The following is a 27217-nucleotide window of genomic DNA, read 5'->3' as shown; positions in this document are numbered from 1 at the left end:
AATTTTAATTCTTTAATTTATATGCATCCACAAACATGACATAAGATTGTCTAGAAAATTAAGGTAAATTTTATATTAAAACAATTATGCCCAGATTTCCAAAAGCAAACAGAAGGTGAGGTAAGGAAGTTTAAGATTCTCCTTCAAAAAAGCTATGAGTGAAGGGATGGGGTTGAAAAAATCCAAACTAAGAAAGAAGTGAAGGCAAAGTTTTCACTGCGTATGTTCTTAAGATGATGTCCGTAAAATCTCTGGAATGAGAACCTTGTTCTTAGCCCAACTCAATGAGTTTCAGAAAAACAAGCATGGGGACCATCTAGTTTCCCTCAAAAATCTGCCCAAGGGGAAACACCTAAGATCTGGATCATTATCCTTGCCTACACGACACTCAAATATTCATGCAGGTAGAAGAATCAACATTGCCTGTGATTTCAGAATAAGAGTTTGTTTATTCACATGACTGGGCCTCCATTGTTATTAACACGGGCTTTTGTTAAATGCCTCACAATTAGCTTTGGGAACAAAAGAAAGAAGGTAAGAAAATGTTCTACTTTGCTGGACTCAGCAAACAGTACTAACAGTCCCTTATGATGACAACAGCTTTCTGTTGAACCAATAAACCATTAAACTGTAAACAGAATAATCAACACAGGTAAATTTATCTTTTTGCTTTTCTTTTTTTTAAGCTTACAGGGACCCTCAAGGGAATATCTTGAAAGGTGTGTTTTATATTCTTTTAGGTTTCTTCATTTCTCCAGATAGCCCCCAAAGAAACAGATTTTTGGGGGGTGGGAGTGCTTTTGGGGGTGGGGTGATTAAAAAGATTAATCCTTCAGGATTCATATTTTCCTCTTAACTCTTAGATTAGTTGATTTTTATTTTATTAATCACCTGCCAGAGAGCAAATAAAATGGCCTCTGAATGAAAAGGATGTAGCTTTACTGAACAAACAAAATGGTCAAGATAAAATTGTGATACAGGTGGAGCATGTAAACATATAAAAATGAATAAGATATTCAAGGTCATCCTGGTACCTTAAAGTTACATCTAATATCAATTTCTGAAAACCGTGCTTCTTGATATTTAATAAACACGGTAGGATTAAGTTAAACGGGTATGCATAGTTCATGAACTAAACACTACTGACCATAAATCATAAGAACTAGAAAATGAAAAGTTTTTTTTTAAATTTTTAAATGGAGGTTACTTTCATCTGTAAAATTTAAGATTTCAGGGGAACTTGGAGATCATGTAGTTCAACCTCTTCATTTTCCTTTCCAAGATAAGAACAGGACAGAAAGGTTTAAAGGCCTGTCCAAGGTTAGACATGTCCTGTCATGTCACTAAAACCACACCTCCTGACTCCTAATCCCTGTTTCTCTCCCACGACACAAGTTTGCCTGTCACTATTCTTTTCCTACCCTACTTTTCATGTGTAGCTCAAGAATATTTAAGGCTAAAATGTCTATAATTATAACTCTTCATAATTTCCTTTATTTCCCTGATTCTCCTTAGATCTTCTGAAGTTAAAAATTTCAGAAAAGAAAATTGTCTCCCTTGTGATTGCATTGACTGAAATTTAAGGTTACAGCAAACGATTTTATTTTTATGTTCTCTAGAATAATTTATCTGGATATTAGCCTTTGATACCCAATAAAAATAAGTGAATGAATGAATGATAAAAGACAGACTTTGGAAGGTTTTTTATTTATTTATTTTTTTTATTTTAAGAACTAGCCAAAAAGCTAAACATTTGCATAGCCATTATTTTGAGTGAAACTTCCTTTAAATGTGTTTCCTTTCCAGCTAGCATATGTGAAAGGTGACCTCTTATCCATTTACATACCTACCCAGAAGTCATGTGATAGGGTTTTACGTCAAGCTGTCAATTATGATAACAGACACAATAAGAACAGCCCAAGTGTTGATAGCCTGCTTCCTGACTTTATTGAAAAGTTTGTTGATAGTCTACTTGTGGCCTTTCAATTGCTTGCCTTTAATAAAAGACTACCTTGCCAGTGGTTTTAAGGTACCTAGCTTTGGCTTTGCCATTTGTCAGGACAAATACTATAAAGGGATTTCAATGAATGTCTTAGATAAACAAACATAAAATCGTACAGAGGCAACGTCTTAAAAAGGCCATTGGGTGTAACAGAAATTTTTAGTGTCGTGAAAAGTCCTTTCAAATTCTAGTTTCAAATTTTTATCAAGAAAAGTGTTGAAAACATTTCCATAGAAAGTAGCCCAGTGATTGAAATTGAAATAAGAGCATCATACAATCATGCAAGAGATGTAACATGCGGAAGCCCGGGCACCAGTAAAATCCATGCAACTGTGAGAAGTAATGCAAGGGCTTGAGTTGATCAGCCCACTGATTCATTAGCTCTAATAATAAGTAGCATATATAGTCAGGAGATTATAATTTTGAGATTATGAAAACAAGCCTTGTATTTCATAAACTAGAGCTGACTTGACTTTGTTGTCTCAGGGAAGGCAAAAGTGACCTCCCATTTGCTCCATCTCAAATCTCAAATCGATATCAAAGGTTAATATGTACCTTAGCCCAACTCAATGAGTTTCAGAAAAACAAGCATGGGGACCATCTAGTTTCCCTCAAAAATCTGCCCAAGGGGAAACACCTAAGATCTGGATCGTTATCCTTGCCTACACAACACTCAAATAGTAATAGTATTTGAATAGTAATCAATAGTAATTGATATGAATAGTAATCGAATTACTTCGAATACTAATCTTTTATTTCCAAACAAGAAGCTTCTTAGCTACAAACTTTTTTTCCAACTTGCAATAAGGGTTTTGTAAATATGTTGTACTGATGTATAACAGTAAGGATTTATACTTTTATTATGGCCTTACACTCTAGTATAACGGTGATCAAATTAACTAGACCTTTTTATATTACCAAACTTTCTATGGCTACAAAGAAAGAAGGCCTGCAATTTAGCAAATTCATTATGAAGTTGATCAATATGAAATTGGTGCTAATTCAAGTAAGCTGTCTCATATTTGCCATTTATACTAAAATTGTTAGACTAGATTATACAAAAATTTCTGTATTTTCTAAGCAATACCCAATACTCTGCTATATAATTCCCATATTCTTGGGGAGATGAAATTTAGGAAGTGTGGTTTCTTCACTGCCTATCATAATGAATGTGCACAGTGTGTTCAGGAAGTATAAGGAGGAAAGGAAACACCGCATTTTACTAAACTTCTGTGAAGTTAAGCCAGAGAGGAGGTCCTTGACACTTCTGAAAAAGTTCCAAATCATAAAAAGACATTTCTCAGCAGAGACTAAAGAGTTCGGTTTGCCAAAAACCCACAAGTTCTTCAAGCCACCACACCATCGTCCAAGAGAAAAGTTAAAGAATGAAGTTCCAATTGAAGTTCTGATTTTAAGATTTCCCCCATGCCAATAGTGAATGCATTAAATAAGCCAATCATCTCAAAGACAGTCTGGTTCCAGACCTTGAAAAACACTCAAGATTGAGTTAAGAGATAAAGGGAAACTTCAAAGTTCTGATCAGCTGGCATGAGCTGATTATTATGACTAATTAGAGGACTGTTTTTAATGGAAAATAATCAATTGTTTTAAAGAAATCTTTTTTGAAATATTCTTCAAGATTATGTGATTTTAGTTTTCAGATTCAAATGAGATATCACATTTAGAATGGCAGTGGAATTCCTGTGTCAGAAAAACTATATTTCAAGGCAGTTAGCAACCAGTAGTGAGCAGTAATAACCATTATAAAAAGGAGCACAGTGGTGTATAATTACTAATAACAACTGCATGTATTCCAAGTTAATGGTTATAAAAGCTTATGCTTTTAGTCTTCAGATTTGCCAAAATGAATGTATTACTCTTACCAGTGGAGTACAGGGTTAATTTTAATATTTCCCATCTTAATTTAAGAAGTCAGTGTCCTTGTGTGTTAGGAATAATTATATTGAAAGCTCTGCTTTAGTGTCATTGCGTGGAAAGATTATTTATAAGACAGTCAAAATTATTCAACAATTTTAAATTTATTGTTATCTCTAATTTATGTAGGCTATATTAAAGTTCTTTTCTAAGAAAAAAATAGCACTCAACAATGCACATCAATACTTTTCATAACCTAAAAGGATAAATCTTTATAAAGCAGTCGCCAATAAACTGAAGAATGTACCTGGTGACAATATTTATTCTTAAGGGGTCATGTATATTAAAAGCTAAGGGGAATGTTTAAAAGAACTCTCTCAGACTAAAACCATTGCCTTTCTAATTTTGAATTTCTCCTAGCTAATATAAAATGATTGATTACCTTTATTTCATGTACCCCTTGATTTTTCTTTCCATTCATCACTGAGTACTTTAAACCAAATGCATTTAAAACCTGCTGCTAGAAGAGTGGTCTCTTTTAAATCTTTGGAAAGTAATGAAAGGACACAGTAAATCAATCTCATTTCTGATGTACTAAAGAATAACCTTTACTCTACTGAAGTCATTTAAACTGTTCCTGTCCCTCTGTTCCTGGACAGTAAACATAAAACTTCATCTCTAGGATTCTGTTAAAATTTGAAAGGATTAAAGTAATTGAAAGCTTTTAACTAGAGCCTTAGTTTAGTAATATACGTGTATAGTATGATACGCATATACACTCATTTTCTGCATGCCTCAAATTGTAGCTTATTATGAATTGGCATATAGGGCTTCTTCAATTCAAAAAGTAGCACTAATTCTTTCATTATACAGAGGACAAATTATCTGTCTGTATGGCACTTAAAACTGAACATTATATTTTTCATTATGAAGCTTATATAATTTTTCTTTCAAAGATCAATACACATTATATATTCCATAAGTGTACACCATATTTGACCCATCTAATCATATTTATATTGTAAGAGGTCTTCACTCGACATTGTCTACTTAAATAACAAGCGGCAGCCTTTGATGAAAAAAGTTTGTAGTTCTAGAACTCATATATATATATATATATATATATATATATATTTTTTTTTTTTTTTTCAATTAAAATGTGCTCAGAACTCTATCTACGTTAAGACTAGTATTTTCCTGATGCTTGTTAAGTTTTCTTGATTTATCCTTGGACATGTGAAAGAAAAAATAACTTTTATATAATCAATTTTTGTGATCATAATTACATGAGGCTCTAATGACGGTCATAAGTTATAAATTAAAAACTTAAAGCTGCCTTAGGTTAGGACAGGAGGATGGGAAGATTGCTTCTAAATACATGAAAGTGGTTATAATATTCTAAATGTGTTTGGGCTAAAGGTTTAAATAACAGAGGCACGATTCTATGAATTAAAAGTTAACTGAAAACTAGAGACATGTCATTAAGAATGCAAGTCTCATGACAAAAACATTTCTGAAAATATGTGAAATGATTTGTAAGAGAATAAGTTTCTAAACCTATGAATCCTGCATTTGTTTTTAAAAAACACAAGGAACATATACATTTGTCAAATAGAACCATATTACAGTAATTATAGCATATTTCATATTATAGCAATTTTAGAGGTGAAAAAAAGCAACATTTCAGAAAATTATGTTGAAAAGCCAATGGCTGGCAAAACCACTAATTATTATTTGGTATTTTCATAACTGTGTACAGATGTTTTCAGTTAGCTCTCACTCTTTTGTTTTGTTTTGTTTTGCTTTTTTTTAAACCTGGCAAAACATCAAGTATCTTGAATAAGCTATCATCTTTACGATTTTCTCTGAACTCTGCATGTGGTGACCTTTAATATAAGCAGTCTGCCACCTTGGCCTGCAACTGGGCAGGACTTGAAAGTTCCACATGAGGCACAGATAGGCATGATAAGCATAAACTAGGTGGACAAGTCTAGAACAAAAGAAGCTGGCATGAGTACCTGCACAGGCTCGCTACATCTGTAAAAACTCAGTTGCACATACAACTTATGCTGTAAATGAAGAGCAAGCTCATTAATACCAGCTCTTTCTGATTCATTATAGACATTTTTCCCTGTGCAATATTTTGCACACTGTTAATTTCAAACTGCTCTGCTATCAAAACTTGAGAGCAGCAAACATATGCATCATAAAATATATTTAAATTTGGAAGTGTTTAGAATGATTTCTGTCATCCCGTAACTAGAATCGTGGGATTTCTGTATTTGTATGGTCCACGCTTTTGACTATGGCTAATTTGTTTATAAGCTACCATTAATCCTGGCTGTATATTTTCACAGTTTGGGTAAACACTTCATTTGCATTAAATTTACAGCATTAATGAGATGTGAAATTTAAAATGCTACTTGAAACATAAATGAGGTAAGAAAGCAGAACCAAAAAAAAGTGTTTTATCACATCCGAAATCAGTAAACCAATTTAAACCTATTAAAATAGGAAGGATGCGTCGCCTGAGATTTTAGCTTCAAAACTCATCTTCTTGGACTAAAATACCAAAATGAGGAGTAAAACATCTGGAAAATATGAAAGAGCTCAAAAAAAAACCCACAAATTGTGTAGTGCTCCTACTTTAATTGGCTTTTAAATCAATTGACAATTTTTGTCTTTGGAAGGTATAGGCTGGTAAGCTCTCAATAGCCAGTAAAACAGAAAAATACTCTGGCTGAAACACTGTTTATTCATGGATGTTATGAAATATGCTACAGAGAAGGAAAAGGTCTTGAGCCAATTTGAGACACCCTGTTTAGAGAGGCGAGAAACAATGGATAAATGAGAAGATATTTTGGAAAATGAAATGATCAATTTCTTTCTCAGAAGCCCCGTGAGCCCCGTTCTGAGTCAAGATCTGAGAGGCAGCATGGAGAAAAAGCACCAATGCAAAAGCGTGGCTACACCATCACACCTGGGTGAAACTTGCCCACCTGTTGCTGATGTAGGAAGGATGGGTCTCTTGGGCTTAGTCCCACATATCGATTGGCTTGAGATGTGCCTGAGGCTGTGTAGGCTGATTAAGGAAGAACAAAAACAAAGATAAAAATTGCGAACTATCAAATGAACACCCTGTCCACGCAAAAGAAACCCAGAGAAGTGGGACTTGCAACCAAAAAACAAAAAAAACAAAAACAAAACACAATGTCTTTCTCTTCTCTTTCGTGTGAGTGAATACCACTGATATAAATGACAGTTGACCTCAAGTTGACTGGTTTATCCCCCTCCCAAAAAATCTATCCAGTAACCATATCCCATACTTTGGTGTGGGCATCTCACACATGCTCTGGTTACAGTCTTGCAGGAGTACCAAGGACTGCCTAAACAGAAGGGTCCCTTTCCTAGATGTACCTTTTCACAAGATACTGGTTGTCTAATAATGGGATAATCAATGATGGTCTGTGATTCTAAATGTAAAAGCAGACTGAAAGTCTGTCAGGAAAAAGTGAAAGGTTTAAATGATGGGATTTAAGCAGATGTGCTTGATGATATAGGATGAAAAATGTCTTACTGAAAAGTCTTACTAAAAAGAATATCTAACATTATTAACATAAAGGAGAAGGCTATTTTATTATATCATACAGAATGAATTAGCTCAGTATTTTATTTAATGTGAAAATGCCCTTAAGTTTGATAGAAATGTTTCTGAAAAAAATCATTTCTTTTCCAGAAGCACAAAAAGTCAATTTTTTTGTGATTGGTCCAGAGAGGGAGTTGATAGATGGTGAATACTCCTTAAATTATTACGGTCTCACCGTGCAAGTACTTTTTGTACAGGTACTTTTTGGTGCAGAGCGAATTTTTCAAAGAAAACATCTCCCTAGCCCTAAAGATGTTTGTTCCTTTTCACAAAGGAAAGGACTAATGTATCTTCCCAGCTCTAAGCAATCCCATTGTTCCATGTCAGAATAAACAGAAAAAGTAAATTTTCATCATTTATGTTACATCTATAGTCTGAAGAAAGCTATAATATTTGGTTTAAAACTGTCAGATTAATGAGGAATCCAGACGTTAATTCTTAAAAGGCGTTTTTAAAACGAATACACTAATCCTGCCACGTTCATTTGGCCCGTTGAGGCTTTTTTAGGTCAACTTTTTAAAACAGTGAAGATGCTCACAATTCACCTTTTAGTTATTCCTGAATGAAGGGCTCACTCAAGAGCAGCACTAAGCAGCCAGTGTCCCCAATTCAATCTCCAGACCTCTGGAATTCAACACACACCATTGAAGAAGAGCCTCACCCTTAGAGAGTGGGCACCAAGTCTGTGCTATTCTTTCTTTTCAACCACGAGAAAGAGGTTTCCTTGGCCTCTGTGTTTTCCTTAATTTTTCTGATTTATGAATTCAATGGCTAATTTCTCATCAGTGGCGCCTGGGGAGGTGCAGCGACAACTTTGTTTATAGGAAAGAAAAACGACTCACTATATCGCTTTTGTGCAGGAGTGGAAAATGGACTGATGCAGCCATCTTTATACAACCAAAATATTCCTTTGAATATTTTATGATTTTATAAGTCAAATAAGATCTCTTTTTAATCAACCTGTACGTGAGTATAAGAACAATTCATTAACAAACAGGCTGACAGTACTCCCATAGGTGAGCTGTGATCGTTTCGGTCTGATCTTCCCTTGAATGTAATCTATTCATGTCAGTATAAGAGTAGGTACCAGAAGTTTCTGGAACTTTCAACTACTTAAAAATCTTTGCTTTCTATTTGCTTTTATTTAAAGTGTTGACTTTGTTTGCTCAAAGATGCCCAAGGCATCCACTTTTAAAATTTGGATGTAGCATTTTAGTGACTGTAATGTACATAGCTAACCTGTAGCACAAAGGATTCTTATTCCTCCTTGACTGGGTCTCATCCATCTGTGCATTCAGGGAAGTGTTCACTAGTGTAGGACCCTCTATCAACAAACCAGTTACTGAGAATTAATGATTACTGATGGGAATTACAAGCTTGTGTGGTTTTATCATTTGATGGGGCCTCATGAATTTGGGGAAAGAAATGCTGAGTTCACTGTACACTCCAAGTATTGTCCGTTTTTCTTGTAGGGTTCCTTCCTAGCCTTTCAGAGGCCACAAAAAAAGAGCACTTTCCAATGGCCGAGAAAGAAAGAACCAGTGGTACTTCTAAATCTCTGTAATTTCACACAGGAATTTCCAGAGCATAGGGATTTTCTTGTTCTAAAAAAGAAAAGAGAAGCTCTGGATTTAACGTATAAGTATAATTGACGAGAAGCATGCTAATTCCTCCCGACTGGAATTTTATCATTCCACTTTACCAATCTGTGCACACCAGCTCCAGTTCTAAAAAGCTGGCAGTGTGGATGAAGCCAATTGAAAAACTGGGTAATAACTCCTGCGTACTTATGAGTACTCTATACAAAGAAGCAAAGGAATCATTTGGGTTATTGGTATGTGCATGTAAATTCACTGGCTAAATCTCTGACATTTAAAATGTTATGGCCATGCTAAAAATCATAATACCTGATGCACCATAATAGGCTAAATACTCCAAACATTTTTTTAAAAAGTTGCAGACAATGAAAGTGCAGGTAGCTTACATGTGCCTAATACTAAGCTCTGAAATGTTTTCTCCACCCAACATTGTGTGACTGTTTCTCACAATGACATAACCTGCAGTGATGTAAACATGCAATTATCTTACAGAGGTACTGATTCAGCCTGCCTTGTGAAGGGGCTTAATTTCTATAGGAATGCTCCAATAACTAACAATTACCTAATCTCTCTTCGGGTGATATAAAAACCTTGTACACTGTTATGTTATTCAGTGCATTTTCGATGTATACCTCGAACAAGCAGGCATGACTTGTTATTTATGTTATAGCTATTTACTCAAACAAATAAGCTTCTCCCTTTTCAAATAGGACGCACTGAGTGAAATTTGATAAGAGAGAGCTTGCGAGAGCCAGGCCACATTCATGCCTGCTAGTTCCACATAAATGAGAAATCTCCATCGGGTCGGGTAGCTGGAAAAGTTGCCGTGTTTTCCACCTTGGATCAGATATCCAACGGCGCCTTTGATGGACATTTCTCATTTCCTACAGAAATACTTACTGGTTGCTGTAGGTGAAGCTGCCTCACCTTCAGTGGATGTAGTGATGGGTTTAGTATCTGTCATGGTCAGGGTCACAGGTCGCACTGCACTGGGATGGGGAGAGGGTGCCAAGACAGGAGTGAAATGGCCAGGCACTTTCCCTACCACTTGACCACTGCTGTTAGGCTACAAAACAAAAACAGAATGCCGGGTGAAACACTCCAAAAGGCAGTCATCTCGTCCAACAAGTCCACTCAGCACACAGGGCTGAGCGGACCCCGCGTGCTGTATGCAACCGCCACACAAGCTCTCTCGGATCTGAGTCAGAGAGGCTCGTCAGTGGTTAGTAGTCATAAGGAGCAGCAGCATTTAAAGAAAGTCTCCAGCTTCAAAGCACTTTATATAGGTTTAGTCATCTTTACAACACCCCGAGAGCCAGGTAGAACTGATCCTTCCACTGAGTTGGACAGAAAACTCAAGTGGAGACTTCAATGCTGAGCCCGAGGCTAAAACAGAAGTCCTTACTGAGCTAGTGAGAATTAGAATCAGTGCTACCTTCTTATCTGCTCTTCATGGTCACTTTTGGCTTTCAGAACACAAAATTTACCTAAATGATGATATCACTGAGACAAGGAAGACAAGGATTTCTAGGAGACCAAAGGAGTCAAACTCAACAATGCCCATCATGTATAGTCAAGGCCCATTCTTTGGCATACAAACATGCTAGCCCTTGCTCACACACAGGTGCACTCAGAAACACACATCAGGCAATTTTGATCTTAGAATCTCCACTCGACTTGTGACGATTTACTAATATACGCAGGTAGAATGATATTTTAAACATTTAAAATTCCAGTGTCCACACAATGATATAAAACGCTGAACTAGGTCCAACCCTACACCTACAAATAAAAGATTTCCAACGTAAATTAAAATGTGCTGAAGTGAAGCAGAGGGCAATCAAATATACTCTGCTTTTTGAGTTACTCTTCCATTGCTGGGCATGGAGAGTTTACACAAAACACTGATTGTTGACATCTGTGAGAATTAAAGAGAAAATCCGCTAGGCAGTGATAGAAAAGATATTATTATCTGAGTTTTAACCTAGTGTCCATAGTGGGAGACAAAATTCTAAGGGAACACTGTTTGAAGAAATACTGGAATGTATTTTTCTAGACAGAGAATGGTATTTTAAATTATGCTCATGTTGGAATTCACCAGTACATAACGTACACAACAATTTGCTCTGAGGGTGTTCTCCACAAATGTTTAGTCTTTATAATCTGTACCCCTTTTAAAGTCCAAAAAGCAATGAAACAGAATATTTTTCTAAATGCCTGCACATAAATTACAAGTAGACATTTCTTTAAAGAAAAAGATAAACAGCTAAGAACACTTCACTATTAGAACTTAGAGACATGAAGTAAGTCTTAGTTGGGTGCCTCAGAGGCCACATTATTTATTCTATAAAGAAAATGAACTTTTGAATATCCTACATATTCATCATGAGTAAATTAAGTATTTAAGTCAGGAAAACTGACCAGATTTTTTCCCCCTATGGAGACCTAGGAGAGAGTTATATCTTAGACTAATTTTATTTAAAATATTCCATTAAATAGCATGACTGTCTCACTCTAATCGGTGTAGCAGCAATGCAATTAATCTCCAAACTGCTGTGGGGAGGACAAAGCATCTCAGTTGCTCGACTTAACAGTCAAAATCAGTGCAGCCCTGGGGGATACTGGAAAGGAACAGTTGACAACAGGTCAACAAGTCCTCATTTTTTCCCGATTTTTAGAGCTAAAAAGGTGAATATCAAGAGCCCTATTTTGAAGTGCAAATTACCTGGTTTTGAGTTGAAGTTAAACATCAAAGCAGATATAATGTTCCTGCAAAAACAACTCTGCAGTTTATAATAAAGACCCACTTTTCCTTTCAAAGGGAAAAAGCAATTTGTTTCTAAAGAAGACCATCAACTTTTGGTTATGCGACCACTGCCAAAAGACTGCTTTATATATCTCCCCCAAGAAAAAAAGAGTGATCATGTTTTATCATCGGTGGTACATTCGATGGTAAAAAGCCTTTCTTTAAATTGTGTTCACCAAAACACTTTGACAGTACCTACCTGAGAGCATGGAAGAGAAAAATAACAATATTGTCAAGAAAATGCTGCCACCAAATATATTACCTTGCCCACCCTGCAAGCCTCGTCTACTGGAATTGAATCGACATAAACCAACAAACAGATGTTTCTCTCATTTAAAAAAAAAGTGAAAGTGACAAAGAAAGAACTCCCAAGCCAATATAGGCAACTTTCCTGAAACTCAGGGTCAGAAGAATGGAAGGGTTATTTCTTTTCAGTTTTCTGTTGGTTCAAAACAGATGAAGCTACACTATAAAGCTTGTCTTTTAAGGTTGCTAATAGATGAACTTTCATATTGTAGATATGAAAAGAGAGACATCTTATCTGAAGACGAACAGCATTAGGAAAGGATTATCCTACTTATAGTACATTGCTCCTATTATACAAAATCCTGAGAGGGAATTTTTTTTTAAATTGAGATGAGAGTAAGATGCTTCTCAGAAGCTCGGTCTTTACCTTGAAAATATGAAGAAAAACTGAGAACAATATAGGCAGATTATCACCTAACATGCCCTCTTAACTTATAAAGAAATTGAAATATACGTAAAACAAGCACTGAATAATTAAAGAAATGCAGAACACTAAGGCCCTGATTTTAATTTGCATAATTTCTCCCCTAACAGCGCCTAATTAAGACATCAGTTAAAAAAAAAAATCCAATGGAACTCTAAGATTTTCCACACTGAATTAACGTTAAGGACTTTTAATGGATGTCTTAATTAGACTTTGTTATTCATGGAAATTCTACACAAATTAAAATCAGACCTTGTGTGCACTGTTCCCAGCTGAGTCTAGCAAAATGCTCTATGGAACTGAGACTTTTGAATCCATGCTCTGACAGCAAATTTTACTTCTAAATTGATATACCAAGATCCTACTGTTTTACTTAGTAATTATTATTACAGTCATTAAAAGTGCTACACCATTTGAACATTTTCTTCTAAAACACAAATCATTTAACTTTAAATTCAAAATTCAAGAACAGTATACTTAGTTTAGCATTACTAGTCAATGGAGCTAAAAGTACAGATAACTTAATGTTAAGTAACCCAAATAGTGCTGGACATGTTGTTACTCACACACACACACACACACACACACACACACACACAAAATCAGAAGGGACCATTTTGCTCCGTGTTAACAATTAAATTAAGACCAAAGGGAATTTTTTTTTCAGATCTTTCTTTGTTAATTCTAAATTAATATGCACATACTGTTTACTGGCATTTTAGTAAATGAACAACATTAATGTCAGAACACTTATGAAAATCCCGCAGAACGTTAAAAACTGTGAGAAGAAGTGGACAGGAGTCTTGGAGGTAAAACAGCAGAGCCAAATACCAGACCATAAGATCGAAATGACATTACAGATCTTTGATATTACGATGGTTGATAGGGCCAGCTTTGGCAGACTGTCTACTTGATTGTGGAAAATCCTCTTATACCAAATCCCCATGAAGTGACCTCTCCAAAGGAGGAACCACATGTTTAGGGAATGAGGAAGGCACATGAGTCACTACACTCATACAAAGAATCCTTAAAGCCACTGCACAGTGTTTACCACTATAAAAATTAAAAAAAGAAAAAAGACTTCTGGTAATGTCACTCATTATGAAACATAGTCATGTCTGAGCAAAGAATATTCAAGTAGTCATCAAACACTGAAAATGTTTACATTACCAAAGCTTATTTTAATACCTAATAGTTGGTCTATGAATACAACTGTAAGGTCTTTTGTGTGTGTTTATTTTAGCTCATACTTCGCTTCTGCCTGAAATAAGCACTTTGTCTCTGTGTCGGACCAGGTATTTCAGAGGTGTGAACTCCAGCTCAGAACATTTTTGTCAGTGGACCTTCTGCATTAACTTTCTCTTCACTCAATGAAAATCCCCAAACATCAAACCAAGAACATCTTCACAAATGTGCCCCTTCCTTTGGGGCAACACACTTCCTACCTGTCATTCAGCCACCTTTCAATAAAAACTTAGTGAGTCACCAAGAAACTTCCTGAAGATGGATTTCAAAAGCTTGCTGTTCTGCCAGACACACTGTCTAAGTAAGCTTCAGGGCTTACCGTTAGACCTGTGCTTTAATTATATGTTCTCTCTCATTTTTACCTGGCTGGTTTGCGGACTGGATGGGTCATAAGAAGGTACATAGTTCTTCAGAGTATCCTGAGGATTCAGGTGGGGAGGATATCTGATCGTCGGATGAGAGAAGTAGCTCGACGGGGCTGGAGGGAGAATAGCTTGTGTTGGAAATGGCAACGGTGAGGGTGGAGGTGGAGTCCGAGTTGAGATGACTGCAGGAGACAGGAAAGAAAAGAGAACTCATTAGCTGTTGGCCATACTGCTCCGTCCCAATCCTACAGAATCCTGGGAAACTATACAACCGAAGGCTCTTCATTTCCTCCCTCTGATTTAACCAAACTCTCTTAAAATAAGCTAGTCTTTTACTATTATCCTCTATGCCAGGACTGCTAAGCCCACACAGATATCACCTCCAGTCTAGGGAACGAACAATCTTGCTTTTTAGCTCTATGAATGGTTTTTTAAAAAAGAAGGTTCTCTTTTATAGGTTAAGCCAATAATTCATAAAATATTTCTTTAAGCAAAGTTATTTCCCATCAGAACACATTCTTTGATTAAAAAGTCTTTGTCTCCTAAGTACAGACCAAGTCACAGCATTAAGTAGGGGGCAGGGGACCCACACATTTTCTACCAAAATTCAAAACAGAAGTGTACTCCAATTTTAAGTAAATATTTTGCATTATTTAGAAGGGAAGCCAATAATTAGTAATGTCCTGAATAATTACCTGATCATTGTATAAATGCTTTGGAATATTTGAACATAAACCCGGGAACTCTTTTTTTTAATGAAAAGGTTCCCTTTAAAACCAAGAGTTCTATTTTCTTCCTACTCTAACTTTTACTACATGTAGCTCAAAAGACATTATTGAGATAAGACCAAGAACAAAACCCTCAGAAATGCAAATTTTAACTTTCATATAGGCATATTTAACTTACCCATAAATCACGTATTTTATAAAGAGAAATAATGTACAAAACATATGTGAGGTACATAATGTTTAATTTTACTGTAATTTTTCAAAATCAGTGTGATCATAATTTATTATTTAGTTTTTAAAATATGATGCTTAAGTTTAAAAATGGGGAGAGAATACAACTGCACAATCATTCTCTCCATAATGTTAAATTTGTACTTTACAGAAGTACAATTTAAGAGGATCAACCAGTATAGATAGAAGTGAAGATTAACTGTCTATTTCTATTTACTATTTTGATCCAGATCATAGGAAATTTATATGATAAATGTTTAGTGTTTTATGAGACAATGTAGCAAACAATATGAAAAATAAATTCCTTCCATGACCTATAAATGAAAATCATCTGGAATGACTTATCTCCAGCTTGGTAATTATGTACCAAAAAAATTACCCTTAAGGGATATTCCTTATCTTCCCCAAAGAAAGCTTTTTCAGAAGATACAAGAAATTTAAAATGTACATCATAGAAGAGTCATGAACTCAGTTTTATGGTCACAACTCTGCTCCCTGAATGTCCAGGGAACTCAGAATCCTCTGGATTGTTGCTACAGTACAGATTCCTGGGCCTAACCACAGACCTACTAGATGAGGACCTCCAGGGGTGAGGCACCAGAAAGTGCATTTGAAACAAGTGCCCCACGTAATCTTTGCACACACTGAAGTTTGAGCATCCTCCATCAAAGGGATGCATTTCAGAGAACAATTACCTATTTCTTAAAACAAAACTCCTTGTTGAAATACTACTTTATTTAAGAAGTAAACACACTTGAATGTGTAACTTAAGAAAATGCCAACGCCTAAATTAAGTTGCATATCTTTTGACTCAGTGTTGAAGTGCTCTTAATCTCAGCTCAATTTAACCACGGTCTTTACTTATATCTGTACACAAACCCTTGGAGGATACATACATAGCTCCGTCATGGGTCCTCTGGGCTTTAAGATCATTTGGCATCAGTAGTTTCGGAAGAGATCTCTTTTGATCTGAACTGCTACGTAGCAAATCAGAGCTCAAACCTCTGGGCTCCCAAGTACTTATGCTCAAATAAGCTCTGGCTGGCCTGATACAAACTAGATAGAATGCAGAATTCCCAATGAAAGTAAAAATGGCTACTTTCTCAATAAAAGTCATTCTAGTCCTTTAAAGAAAGAAAAGCAAACTACAAAGCAAAAAATGTTTCCCTTCATTATGAAAGAATTCATACATACGTGCATGCATACATGTACATTTATGTATTCCTTGCCTAGATATTACAAAGTCTTCCTAATTGCCTTCTTTCCTCCAGTCTTGCTCCTTCCAATATATCCTGTATAGTCTCAAATTAATAATTTTTTTTAAAAGTATCATTTAAATCATGGAACTTCTCTGCTAAGAATCTTTCAATGGCTCCCTACTGCTTCAATAATAAAATCCCAACAACTTCACAGGTTTGTACAGACCTCAAGTGCTTTAAGACCCAGTCTTGCTCTACTTCTTTGGCCTCATCTCTGGCCACTCTCTCCTATTCAGGGCACATTTCAACATTTGCGGATCCTTCCACATATGGCAGTTCCTTGCTGCAATGACCTCTACTGCATTGATACACGCTGTCCATTCTGCCTGAAATGACCACCCCCCGGCTTGTTCCTTCTTGTGGTGAACTCACTCTTCAAACTTCAGTTGAGAACATACCTCTTCCAGGCATCTAATCCTCCTCCAAGGATGTAATCCTGTTCATACTCGATGCCTGGCTGATGATATGGTCCCTCTCTCTCCCCACTATGCCATGAGCTCTTTAAGGAGAGAAACTGTTTCTCATGATAAGGTGTCGGCCACAGGCCCTAATATATTACATACTGAACATATATATGGTAAAGGACAAAGGTGGAAGGCTTATCTAGATCTCTCATGGTTTATTATGTAAAAATGTACTGTTGAATTTTTTCCAAATATTAGAAATATGAACACTTTAATCAGATATGGGTGATTTGACTTCTAAGTTAATTTTGCCCAGATACTCAACGTTACAAATGTATGAAATAGTTACTGACTTTTTTCATCTATCTTAGCAGTACAATAAATAAATGTAAAAAATTTTATATACCACAGCTGACTTGTATATTCTTCTCTTAATTTTATAATTGTCTTAATGGTAGCATTGAAGGCCATGCATTTTTAAGTATAGGGACAATACATATCAATATATATTTATAGACCAAAGCTACGAACTTTATTATAAACAGATGTCATATCCCTTGAATAAAGGTTTAAAAACTAGATTCAGTTTTTTTGAAGAATAAAGAGTTGTCTCACCATAAATTTAAAGCAATAAGAGTATCACTATAAACATATTTATTTTTTTACATAATAAACTTTCTCCACCTAAAATTCAGACTACTCCTTTCTAGGGTTTAAGAGCAATAGGTAAAATGTATGGAGTATTGCTTATGAATTATATCTCATTTTCAATTTTAAAAGAGGATTTAACATTAATTGTTCCTCAAAGTATAAATGTGAAATATCGGATTCTTTTTCCTATTTAAATTATGATATTAAACATAATATCAAATGTACTAGCCCACAGGAAGGATTTATGTATATGAAATAATTGTCAAAGAAAAGTACTTCTTTTACTTTTCTGATTAATTTTACTCCCAAATAAGTAGCTAAAATATTGATTTCTGTAGAGAAAATAGTATCTATGGAAATAGTGTCTATATATCAATGCTGCTGGAAATACTCTAACTCAGCAGCATACTTGAAACTCCATCTTTCTCTTAGTAAAATATATAAAATTAGGACCAACCTGGAAGCTACTGTTAAGATAACTATATATTTTCTTATCTTTTGTGATTGTAGTCTTTCCAATACAGGCAATTTAAAAATACATTATGTAGATGCTATTTAATTGTATGGCTTTAAAATCTTTCCTCATATATTAATAAAAAATTTTTGGATCAGATTATAACCCTCCCTCTTTGGTTGAGAAAATAGGTCACCGTAGCTATAAGGATAGAGTTTTGATCCATCCTTGAGGGTTTAGGCTCTGCAAATAAGAGGGAGGTTTCTCTTCTACGCTTGAAACTCCTTACCACTGTGTGCAACTCCAGGTATTCCGGGATGGTGGTGCTGGGGGAAAGTGCTCAATCTTGGGGAGGAATCTTGTGGAGATGTAGAGCTGAACAATGGCTTTTCAGGCTTCTTCATAGTAGTCGGAGAAGACATATCTGCAGAGAAAGAGAGGAAAGCCCAAGCTTTACAACTTTCTTAAGCTACAAGGTTCACATCAACCTAGTAAGAGATCTCATTTTCCAACATTTTATGATTTTTGTACTTTTTGCTCTTTTACAAAATACAAAATGAGGGTCAAAGACCCAGCTATGTTGGAGCTGTGAAATATCTGTCAGAAACAATCTCCACTGAAGCTAACCCAAGGCTTCATTAACAAGTATCATCGGAATTATTCTGACCACTAAATAAACTTTGAACTTCTGAACAACTAAGCATCACGTTTCCCTCGGTCCCTTGGTTCACATCAAGGTCTTTTTTAACCTCAGCATTTCATTCGTTTTTGGTTTTTTTGCGGTATGCGGGCCTCTCACTGCTGTGGCCTCTCCCGCTGCGGAGCACAGGTTCCGGACGCGCAGGCTCAGCGGCCATGGCTCACGGGTCCAGCCGCTCCGCGGCATGTGGGATCTTCCCGGACCGGGGCACGAACCCGCGTCCCCTGCATCGGCAGGCGGACTCTCAACCACTGCGCCACCAGGGAAGCCCAGCATTTCATTCTTAAATGTATACAATTCAGGGGTTTGTCTTTTGACCGAACTAAAAAATAGAGAAAACCTGGTGCAAATGTGAAAAACAACCCTTGAGTATGCTGGTAAGTATAATCTATCACTGATTTAACATCTTTTATGGAAAACTCATTACTTGTTTAGCAAAAAAGACATTCCTTAATATGTTCATTCTGCAAATATTTATTGGGTTCTTCTATTTGCCAGGTAAAGGGAGGATGTTACAAAAAATAAAAAAGTAATTGCCGCTGTAGGGATATTCACGGTCAGTGAAGAGAAAAATGGTAAGAAGAAAATGGTTGTCAGCAGTTGAGAAGGAGAAACTGTGTTGAGAGCAGAGGTGCTGTGGTGTTTGCTGCTACTTCTCCAGCCTCACTGCACAGGGGCAGTGATCACCTCAGCTTCCCCAGGTTAAGGATGGTGCCCTCAGTGACACAACGTTTAAAACATGGATGGGGGTGACATTCCCAGAAGGAGGAAATGTTCCAAAGGAGGGGGGCATAAAATATGTAAGTACTACACATAGTCTGTGGAGTGGTGAAGTACAAAGATGAGAGAGGGAGCGAACAGCTGGCATGACCCACACAATGAGGGGTCTCAGATTTCATGTATAAATGTCTGAATGCTTACCCTGATAAGAAAACACTATTGATGGGCAAAATAGGATCATATTTGCTGTGTAGAGCAATCCCTCCAGAAACTACATGGAGGATGAATTAGCTGAAATAAAGACAGTAATCCTGGATACCACTTAAGAAGATAAATTAATTACTACATTCATTCCATAGATATTTACTGAAGGTCTAGTGTAGACCAGACTCTGCGCCAGATACTGGGGACACAACTGTGACCTAGATTTGGCTTCAGCCTCTATAAAACCTGAAATCTAGACAGGGGATAAAGACAAGTTAAAAAGGAATTATAAAAAGAGCTGTGACAGGAGAAGTATTCAGGGCTTCATTCATTCATTCATCCCACAAATATTTAATACTGCCAAAAGACAGATATGAGACCTGAAATAAGAGTAGAGATAGAGCTAATGCAATAATAGATATTTCAACAGAATTAACCCAATTCAATAAATAACTAATTTAGAAAGTCATCATCTTGGGTGACCACGAGACTGTACCATACAGCTAGTTGGAATATGGAATTCAGGAGGGAACTCCAGTTGGTAAGAAGAGATGTGCCCTTTTTCCAACACCTAGAGTAATGCTGATTTTTACAGAGGTTTATAAATGTATAGTAAAATGTTCCAAAAATCACATGAGCCATGAAGTTTAGATTTCTATTATCAAAAACTTTAAATATATACACAGGTAGACAGAATAATAATGGATTCTTCTCCAGTACTCATCACTCAGCTTCTTCAATTATTCAATTATTTCATCTTTACCCCATCTATACTCCCTCCCCCTGCATTACTTTGAAGCAAATCCCAGGCATCATATAATTTCACCTATAAATATTTCAGTTTAAGACATATTTTCATATTTCTCCTCATAAAAGGAGAAAATTTTATTAAAAGAAAAAAAACCCAAGACTTTATCACACATAAAATATATATATACAATTTGCATTTTTAATTAAGATCATTTTTTTGACATGAGAAAAAAACTTCATGGTGCTATTAAGATAAGAAACTAGTTATCACTGTTTTACCATTTAAAAAATTACCTAAGCTCTGGTGAAGGCATCCAATAAAATTAAATATGTTTTCAGCACACTGGCATGTAAAGAATACATATGCTACTGTAACTACAGTAGATATCACAGTCTACAAAAAAATGACAGGCGTACTTGTAGCTGTAAGCTACAATTTGTGACTAACTGGCTGTCACTACCCTATCAGAACTTTGATGAGTGTACCATTTCCTTATATCTTTCTCAAAAAGTAAAAAAAAAAAAAAAAGGAAAGAAACTTTTACTAACAAAACCACAGCACCTAACGCTGCTACATTAAAAAAAAGAGAAACTTTTAAAACCATTTAAAAAATAGACAAAGGAAGTTCATTTCAGCTAAGTTACCGTAAAAATGCCAAAAATAATATTTGACTCCACTTAAGAGCTATGTGATTTTAAAAGGTAATACACAGGGCCTTCCATGGTGGTGCAGTGGTTAAGAAATCCACCTGCCAATGCAGGGCACACGGGTTCGAGCACCGGTGCGGGAAAATCCTACATGCCGCGGAGCAACTAATCCACTGAGCCACAACTACTGAAGCCCGTGCGCCTAGAGCCATGAGAAGCCCACGCAACACAACTAGAGAAAGCCCATGTGCAGCAACAAATAAAATAAATAAATTTATTTTTTTTTAAAAAAGGTAATACACAAATATAGGTTTTGGCCTGCTGCAAGTTAATCACAGACATATAGATTGTCAGAGGTGGAAAGAACCTCTATATAACATCCCTCACTTTATAGATGATGTAATAAGTTTCCATTCCAAATTTTTAATTTAAAATTAACTCTTAGAAAAAGAAACCGGTAAGTTTCTATTGACACTCTTATGCTTTACTTGTGCTTCAATATAAATTTTGAATTAAATTAACGTGGGTAAATGAGTTCCTAAAGACTCCACAGTATAAGTCATAAAGCATATACTATACATCATTTAAAAACAATTAAATATGACCAGAGTTTGGGAAGCAGAATGAGTGTCATTCTAGTTATGTCATTTCTGGAGAAGATCAACCAAGGCTATTGCAACTACTACAACTATTTCAGAATTTTCATTAAACCCAGGCGAATTCACATGAGCCTCTTTTCATAAAGGGCATATAAATCAGGGGTGTTTGTACAGAGAGATTCAACAATATAGGTGATTATGTAATTTTTGAGAAACGAAGCCTTTGCATTTTCTTAGTCAAAATGATACACTTGGCTTTACTGGGTAATGATTACAGGTCCATTTATTTTCTAGTTCTCTTTAGGCATACACTGAATAATAACGGTACCTTCATGTCCAAAACACACAGGGGAATTATAGAGGCCAACACTGCAGAAACAAAATAAAATTCACTCTTCAAATTGTAAAAGGCACCATAAACTGCCTTCTTTTTAAACAACAAAATTAGCTTAAAGTAAGTAAAAATAAGAATGGGAAGGTCCACTGTCCATAGTGAAACAGTTTTTTTAAGAAACAGATAAAGAATGGCAGTATTAGAAAGTAGGCTTAACTGCCTTTGTTTTCCCACTAAATGAAATTAACCTTGGGCTCATTAATCAATAAAAATATACTGCTATACAGCCTGTACAAGGCACTAAGTACTTAAGGTGACACAAAATGAACCCCCTACCCCCTCACAAAGAAAACAAAAAAAACTCTCTGGCTTGAAGAGGGAATAAAAGTAAAAGGTCAATTATCTGGGAGAAATAGGGTAGAGTTTCTAGCTATTGCATTTTAAGTATGAATCAAGCTCGCATTGTTTTTATTTTAATTTTACTTTGAATGTCTGAAGTCCAATAGACCTCATGCCAAACTGAAAAACGATATCGTTGCTATTTTTAATGCTCTAGTATGCTACAGAAAAAACATGTTTGAGGAGTGGATAGATGGAAAGATGTTTTTACGTGACCTTTCTGTGGAGAAAAACAAATGTCATGCTTTTCACAATCTAATGTCCTTCAAGCAGGAAGAATCATACATAAAAAGATTACGTTGAAAATAAGTTGAATAATAATAAAGCTGAATAATATATAAATATACAATAAATTGAATAATAATACAGACTATCAATGCATAAGTTGAGTAATACATGAAATAAAGAAGTTGCAGAGAGAAGCCAGATGATAAGAAAAGGATTAGCTGGTGTTTTGACTGGTGGGAAGGAGGCAGGAGCTGCTGGTGGTGGAGGAGAGGGAAGCAGAGGACAGTGAAGGCTTGAAATCAGGCAAAGAAATTTAAATGTGATTTGGAAAGCAGCACTATATAAATGAATTGACTGCCAAAGGGAAAACTTTCCAAAAGCTCTATTTTTTTCCATTCCCCAACTCGGCCCATTTGATTAAATGGTTACATCAAGAATTTCCTGTCTCTTCTCTTTCTTAAACATTCCTCATCGTGGTTCATCATAAAAACAGTAGCTGGAATCATCTCCTTCAGATGATACCTCCTTCATCCTAACATCTAGCATGGTACCACATTTTTACTTTAATCTTTCCTTATCATTCTATTTTATTTAAACTTTAAGCTAATTTGTTTATGGCCTCCTGGAGAAGAAGGGGGGCCCGAAGGGATGTGCTTCTAACTCTATGCCTTTCCTAGCATAGGATGGTCCCTTGGGCTAGAAAATTGTTTTTCTGCCCTCTTATTCCATTTATAGAACTATATTTTATCCACTGAACCAACTTGACTTACTTTCTCTTTAAGTAATCCCTCCTAAAGAATTTTGGCGGTCTAGACTTCCTTAATGATCCTATGATTGTGTCTTATATTATTTGATTTTTTTCATTATTATTCTGTACTTGTTATATCCGTAGCATGTCTATATGTATGCTTAAAAAGTTGACTAACGGCTTACCTCCTACAGATGATTTTATCAAGGGCACAAAAAAAAAATGTGGAGGACAAGATCATGCTACTCAGGAAAAGAATTTTTTAAAATCTAGGATTAAAAGAAGGTAGAAGAAGTGGAGCAGACACTGTGTCTAGGCAGTTTATTTTAGAATCTCTTGCATGTGAAAGAAGCTATCTGGGGGAATGATAACCAGTAGCGTAGGATGAGTGAAATAACCACAGTCAGTCTATCTTAAAATGTATCATGCATGAATAGATACCACCAGATGAGAAGGAACTGAATGTAAAGCAAAGAGAGAATACAAAATCAGTCACTGAGCTTCTAATAAGTGTGAGAAACTAAGGAAAGGCATCAAGTTCAAGATGTTAAACAAGACAACCCGCTCTGTGTCCTGGTGATGCTTACGGTTCAGCAGAGAGGACAGACATTAAATACAAAAATTCATTAAATAATTGCAAGTATGATAATACTGGATTATAGAAAGGATTCTTCTTAATGGCAAAAAATTAGAGACACTATCTTTTTAAAGGAGATTCACATTGATGGTGGTCGTCTTCAGTGTCTACACCCACGTTTAGATTTATAATCGGACAATTAGCTATGGCTTTAGAAACCAATTGCGTAGTTAAATACATAATAGAAAACTACCATGTAAGAAAAAGTTCATGTAGGTTATTTATATAAGTCAGTTCATTTAGACTTACGCATGCCTCTAAATAAGTATTTTGCAAAAGCAAGTTATCATATAATTTTTACTAGCCATACTCTAAGTTTTTTTGGCACTCTGACATACATACATCCTAAGCCCTGATGTGTCATTCATTTCACCGCGACACTTCAAAGAGATAAAGGCTTAGGCAAATAAAGAGTTAGATCAACTCATCTCCCAACCACGTAATTTCATCCACAAAGGAAGAGCATTGCTGTGAAACACAGCGTATGTACTCGACTAGTCGGCAGCTTGCACAAATGGCGCTCCAGATGTATATCTGTTCAAGTCAGCCCAAGGCAACAATTTTGATCAATTCTAATGTGATAAAATGCTGCAGGGAAAGTGTGCAGAAACGTGTTTACGTCAGCCCTTAATTAAACTGTTGTTCACTTCCAAAGAACCTTAGGAAACACTAATGAGACATGAGTTTTGGCAATTCCTTCATCAAAGCAAAGACCCCTTCCTCAGTCTGTAGCAACCTGTCATCCAAGTCGCTCCCGGGATAAATGTCACATGACACTCCAATCAGTTAGCCACCTGTTAGTAGAACTTCACTGAAGTCAACTAGTGATCTAGGGCAAGCTCCAACAGCTACCTCAACACCTGCCTGTCTGGGGCACCTGCTTCTTTTTCACATATAGGAGAGCAATATGTTAGCTTTTCCAATATGCTTCAGTGGATTAAGGTTACAAATCGAATGTCTATCGCCTACGTAGAAAACACATCATTTTCGTTAAAAAAAAAAAAAATTCCTTTTCTTCTTCCCTACATGACACTTACAGTTTACAACTATTTGAAATCAATTATGTAAGAGCACACAAGAATTCTTGAATTTCTATGAAGCTGTTCTTTTCAGCATAGCATAACACTAACAAAATATATTAACTGTGCCATTCCTATGATTTAGAAAAACGTATTTCTATCTAGTTAACAAAGAAGCAAATTGCCTCAAAATCTTTTAAAATTCCAATATTTTTACATCTTCCTAAGTTGTGTTTCTTATTTACATGTCATACTTGTAAACAAGTCTAAAAGAACCCTCTTGATACAAATCACCACTTGCCGACTTCTCTTATTTTCCAGTATTTAATGTTAAGGTATATTTTATTATGAGGTGCTTATAAAGCTATAATCATTGTTAAAAATGTCTTCCTTATTTTTTACATTATCAAGCCGCTGAGCAGATGCTACAGGGTTCTTTTTTTGCAGAAGAAAACTCAAGGTGCAATGAAACTTTGGTCCTTTGGTATGAGCATGATACAGATCAAAGAAGAAAAGTGCATATGTGGGAACATTTAGCTTAGGGAGTCCAGTGACTAGGATTTGACAAGATTTTATTATATTGACAAGTCTTACTAACTTAATACCCCTCACAGTTTTCCAGGTTTCTTAATTTTTTACAGGTTTTAGACTTCTCTAGATTTTAAAGAGCTTTATAGATTTATAAAAACTCTGGATATAGAAAAGCTCTTCAGAGACCAAACTCATTGGAAGAAGGCAAGGGTGGTTAACACGCCCGTTACTCCCTTGAAACTCTGTCAAGCAACACAAAACAGACTGACAAGTGAACGTTAGCTAAACTGGGGAATTTCTGCTTTCCATTAAAATGTTGGGGTGAAAGCTGGATGACAACATGAAAAAGGAATGACCCATCTGTATAAAATAATAATGCTCTTTATAATACATGAGATAATAAATGAGAGGCTACTAAAGCTGGTGTGTGGGATGAGTTCAGGAGCTGGAAATCTGATACTTGTACTTCAGGCCATAAATCCGGAGTCAGTCCTGAGACAGGGAAACAGCTTGGGCCCTGTGCCTGGAGGACAAGGAGAAGGCAGGGAGGATGACTCTGCCGACTGAGCACTGAAAGAGACCCAGGCTTCTCCTCCTCTGCTTTTGCCTGGGGGTAAATTGTGTGCAGGAGAGGAAAATTTAGAGGAGAGGCTATTTATAACTGTATAAGTGTCATGAAAAATACTGCAATTACCAAGTGCAGAAGATCCCGGCCCAGAGCTTTGATGGATTTATTTCTATTGTTTCCCTGTGGGGAACCATACTGATCCTTACTTTCCTAAGTTTTACCTGTAGATAAAGGACCCATGTGGGGATATAGCCACTGTGGAGAACAGTATGGAGGTTCCTTAAAAAACTAAAAATAGAACTACCATATGACCCAGCAATCCCACTACTGGCTATATACCCTGAGAAAACCATAATTGAAAAAGAGTCATGGACCACAATGTTCATTGCAGCTCTATTTACAATAGCCAGGACATGGAAGCAACCTAAGTGTCCATCGACAGGTGAATGGATAGAGAAGATGTGGCACATATATACAATGGAATATTACTCAGCCATAAAAAGAAATGAAATTGGGTCATTTGTAGTGAGGTGGATGGACCTAGAGACTGTCATACAGAGTGAAGTAAGTCAGAAAGAGAAAAACAAATACCGTATGCTAACACATATATATGGAATCTAAAAAAAAAAAAATGGTTCTGAAGAACCTAGGGGCAGGACAGGAATAAAGATGCAGACATAGAGAATGGACTTGAGGACACGGGGAGGGGGAAGGGTAAGCTGGGACGAAGTGAGAGAGTAGCATGGACATATACACTACCAAACGTAAAACAGATAGCTAGTGGGAAGCAGCCGCATAACACAGATAGATCAGCTTGGTGCTTTTGTGACCACCTAGAAGGGTAGGATAGGGAGGGTGGGAGGGAGATGCAAGAGGGAGGAGATATGGGGATATATGTATATGTATAGATGATTCACTTTGTTATAAAGCAGAAACTAACACTCCATTGTAAAGCAATTATACTCCAATAAAGATGTTAAAAAAAAAAAAAAAAAAAAAAGGAACCTATGTGGGGAAGTGCCCCGAGGGAGTGAGTCTGTAGGACAAGAAAGGAGAGAGACCAAGTAGGTGTCTTTACTTGAAAGCTTTGCATATTCCCTGAGGTACCCTCTCCATTTCCCCATTTCCTTCACAATAA

The 27217-nt window shown here is 36.1% G+C and overlaps 1 protein-coding gene across 9 annotated transcripts in view; it reads right to left on the bottom strand.

Annotated features, from left to right (window-relative positions):
* Positions 1 to 27217, bottom strand: part of NFIB (nuclear factor I B) — a 433275-nt gene that overhangs the window by 17039 nt on the left and 389019 nt on the right. For 5 of the 9 annotated variants that reach the window (XM_065878878.1, XM_065878880.1, XM_065878879.1 and 2 more), the window contains exons 7-8: positions 18284 to 18418; positions 14265 to 14449 (exon numbers count right to left, since the gene is read on the bottom strand). In XM_065878878.1, the coding sequence (XP_065734950.1) occupies positions 14265 to 14449; positions 18284 to 18418 (320 nt within the window). Of the gene's footprint in view, positions 1 to 6876; positions 6960 to 10021; positions 10188 to 14264; positions 14450 to 18283; positions 18419 to 27217 lie in introns of all 9 variants that reach the window. The other 4 variants (XM_065878874.1, XM_065878876.1, XM_065878875.1 and 1 more) reach the window with 2 other exon arrangements.

Source organism: Phocoena phocoena, chromosome 6, assembly GCF_963924675.1.
Source record: "Phocoena phocoena chromosome 6, mPhoPho1.1, whole genome shotgun sequence".
NCBI classification, from domain to species: Eukaryota; Metazoa; Chordata; class Mammalia; order Artiodactyla; family Phocoenidae; genus Phocoena; species Phocoena phocoena.
Note: the sequence above shows the minus strand (reverse complement) of the source record. Positions and strands in the feature narration are given on the sequence as shown.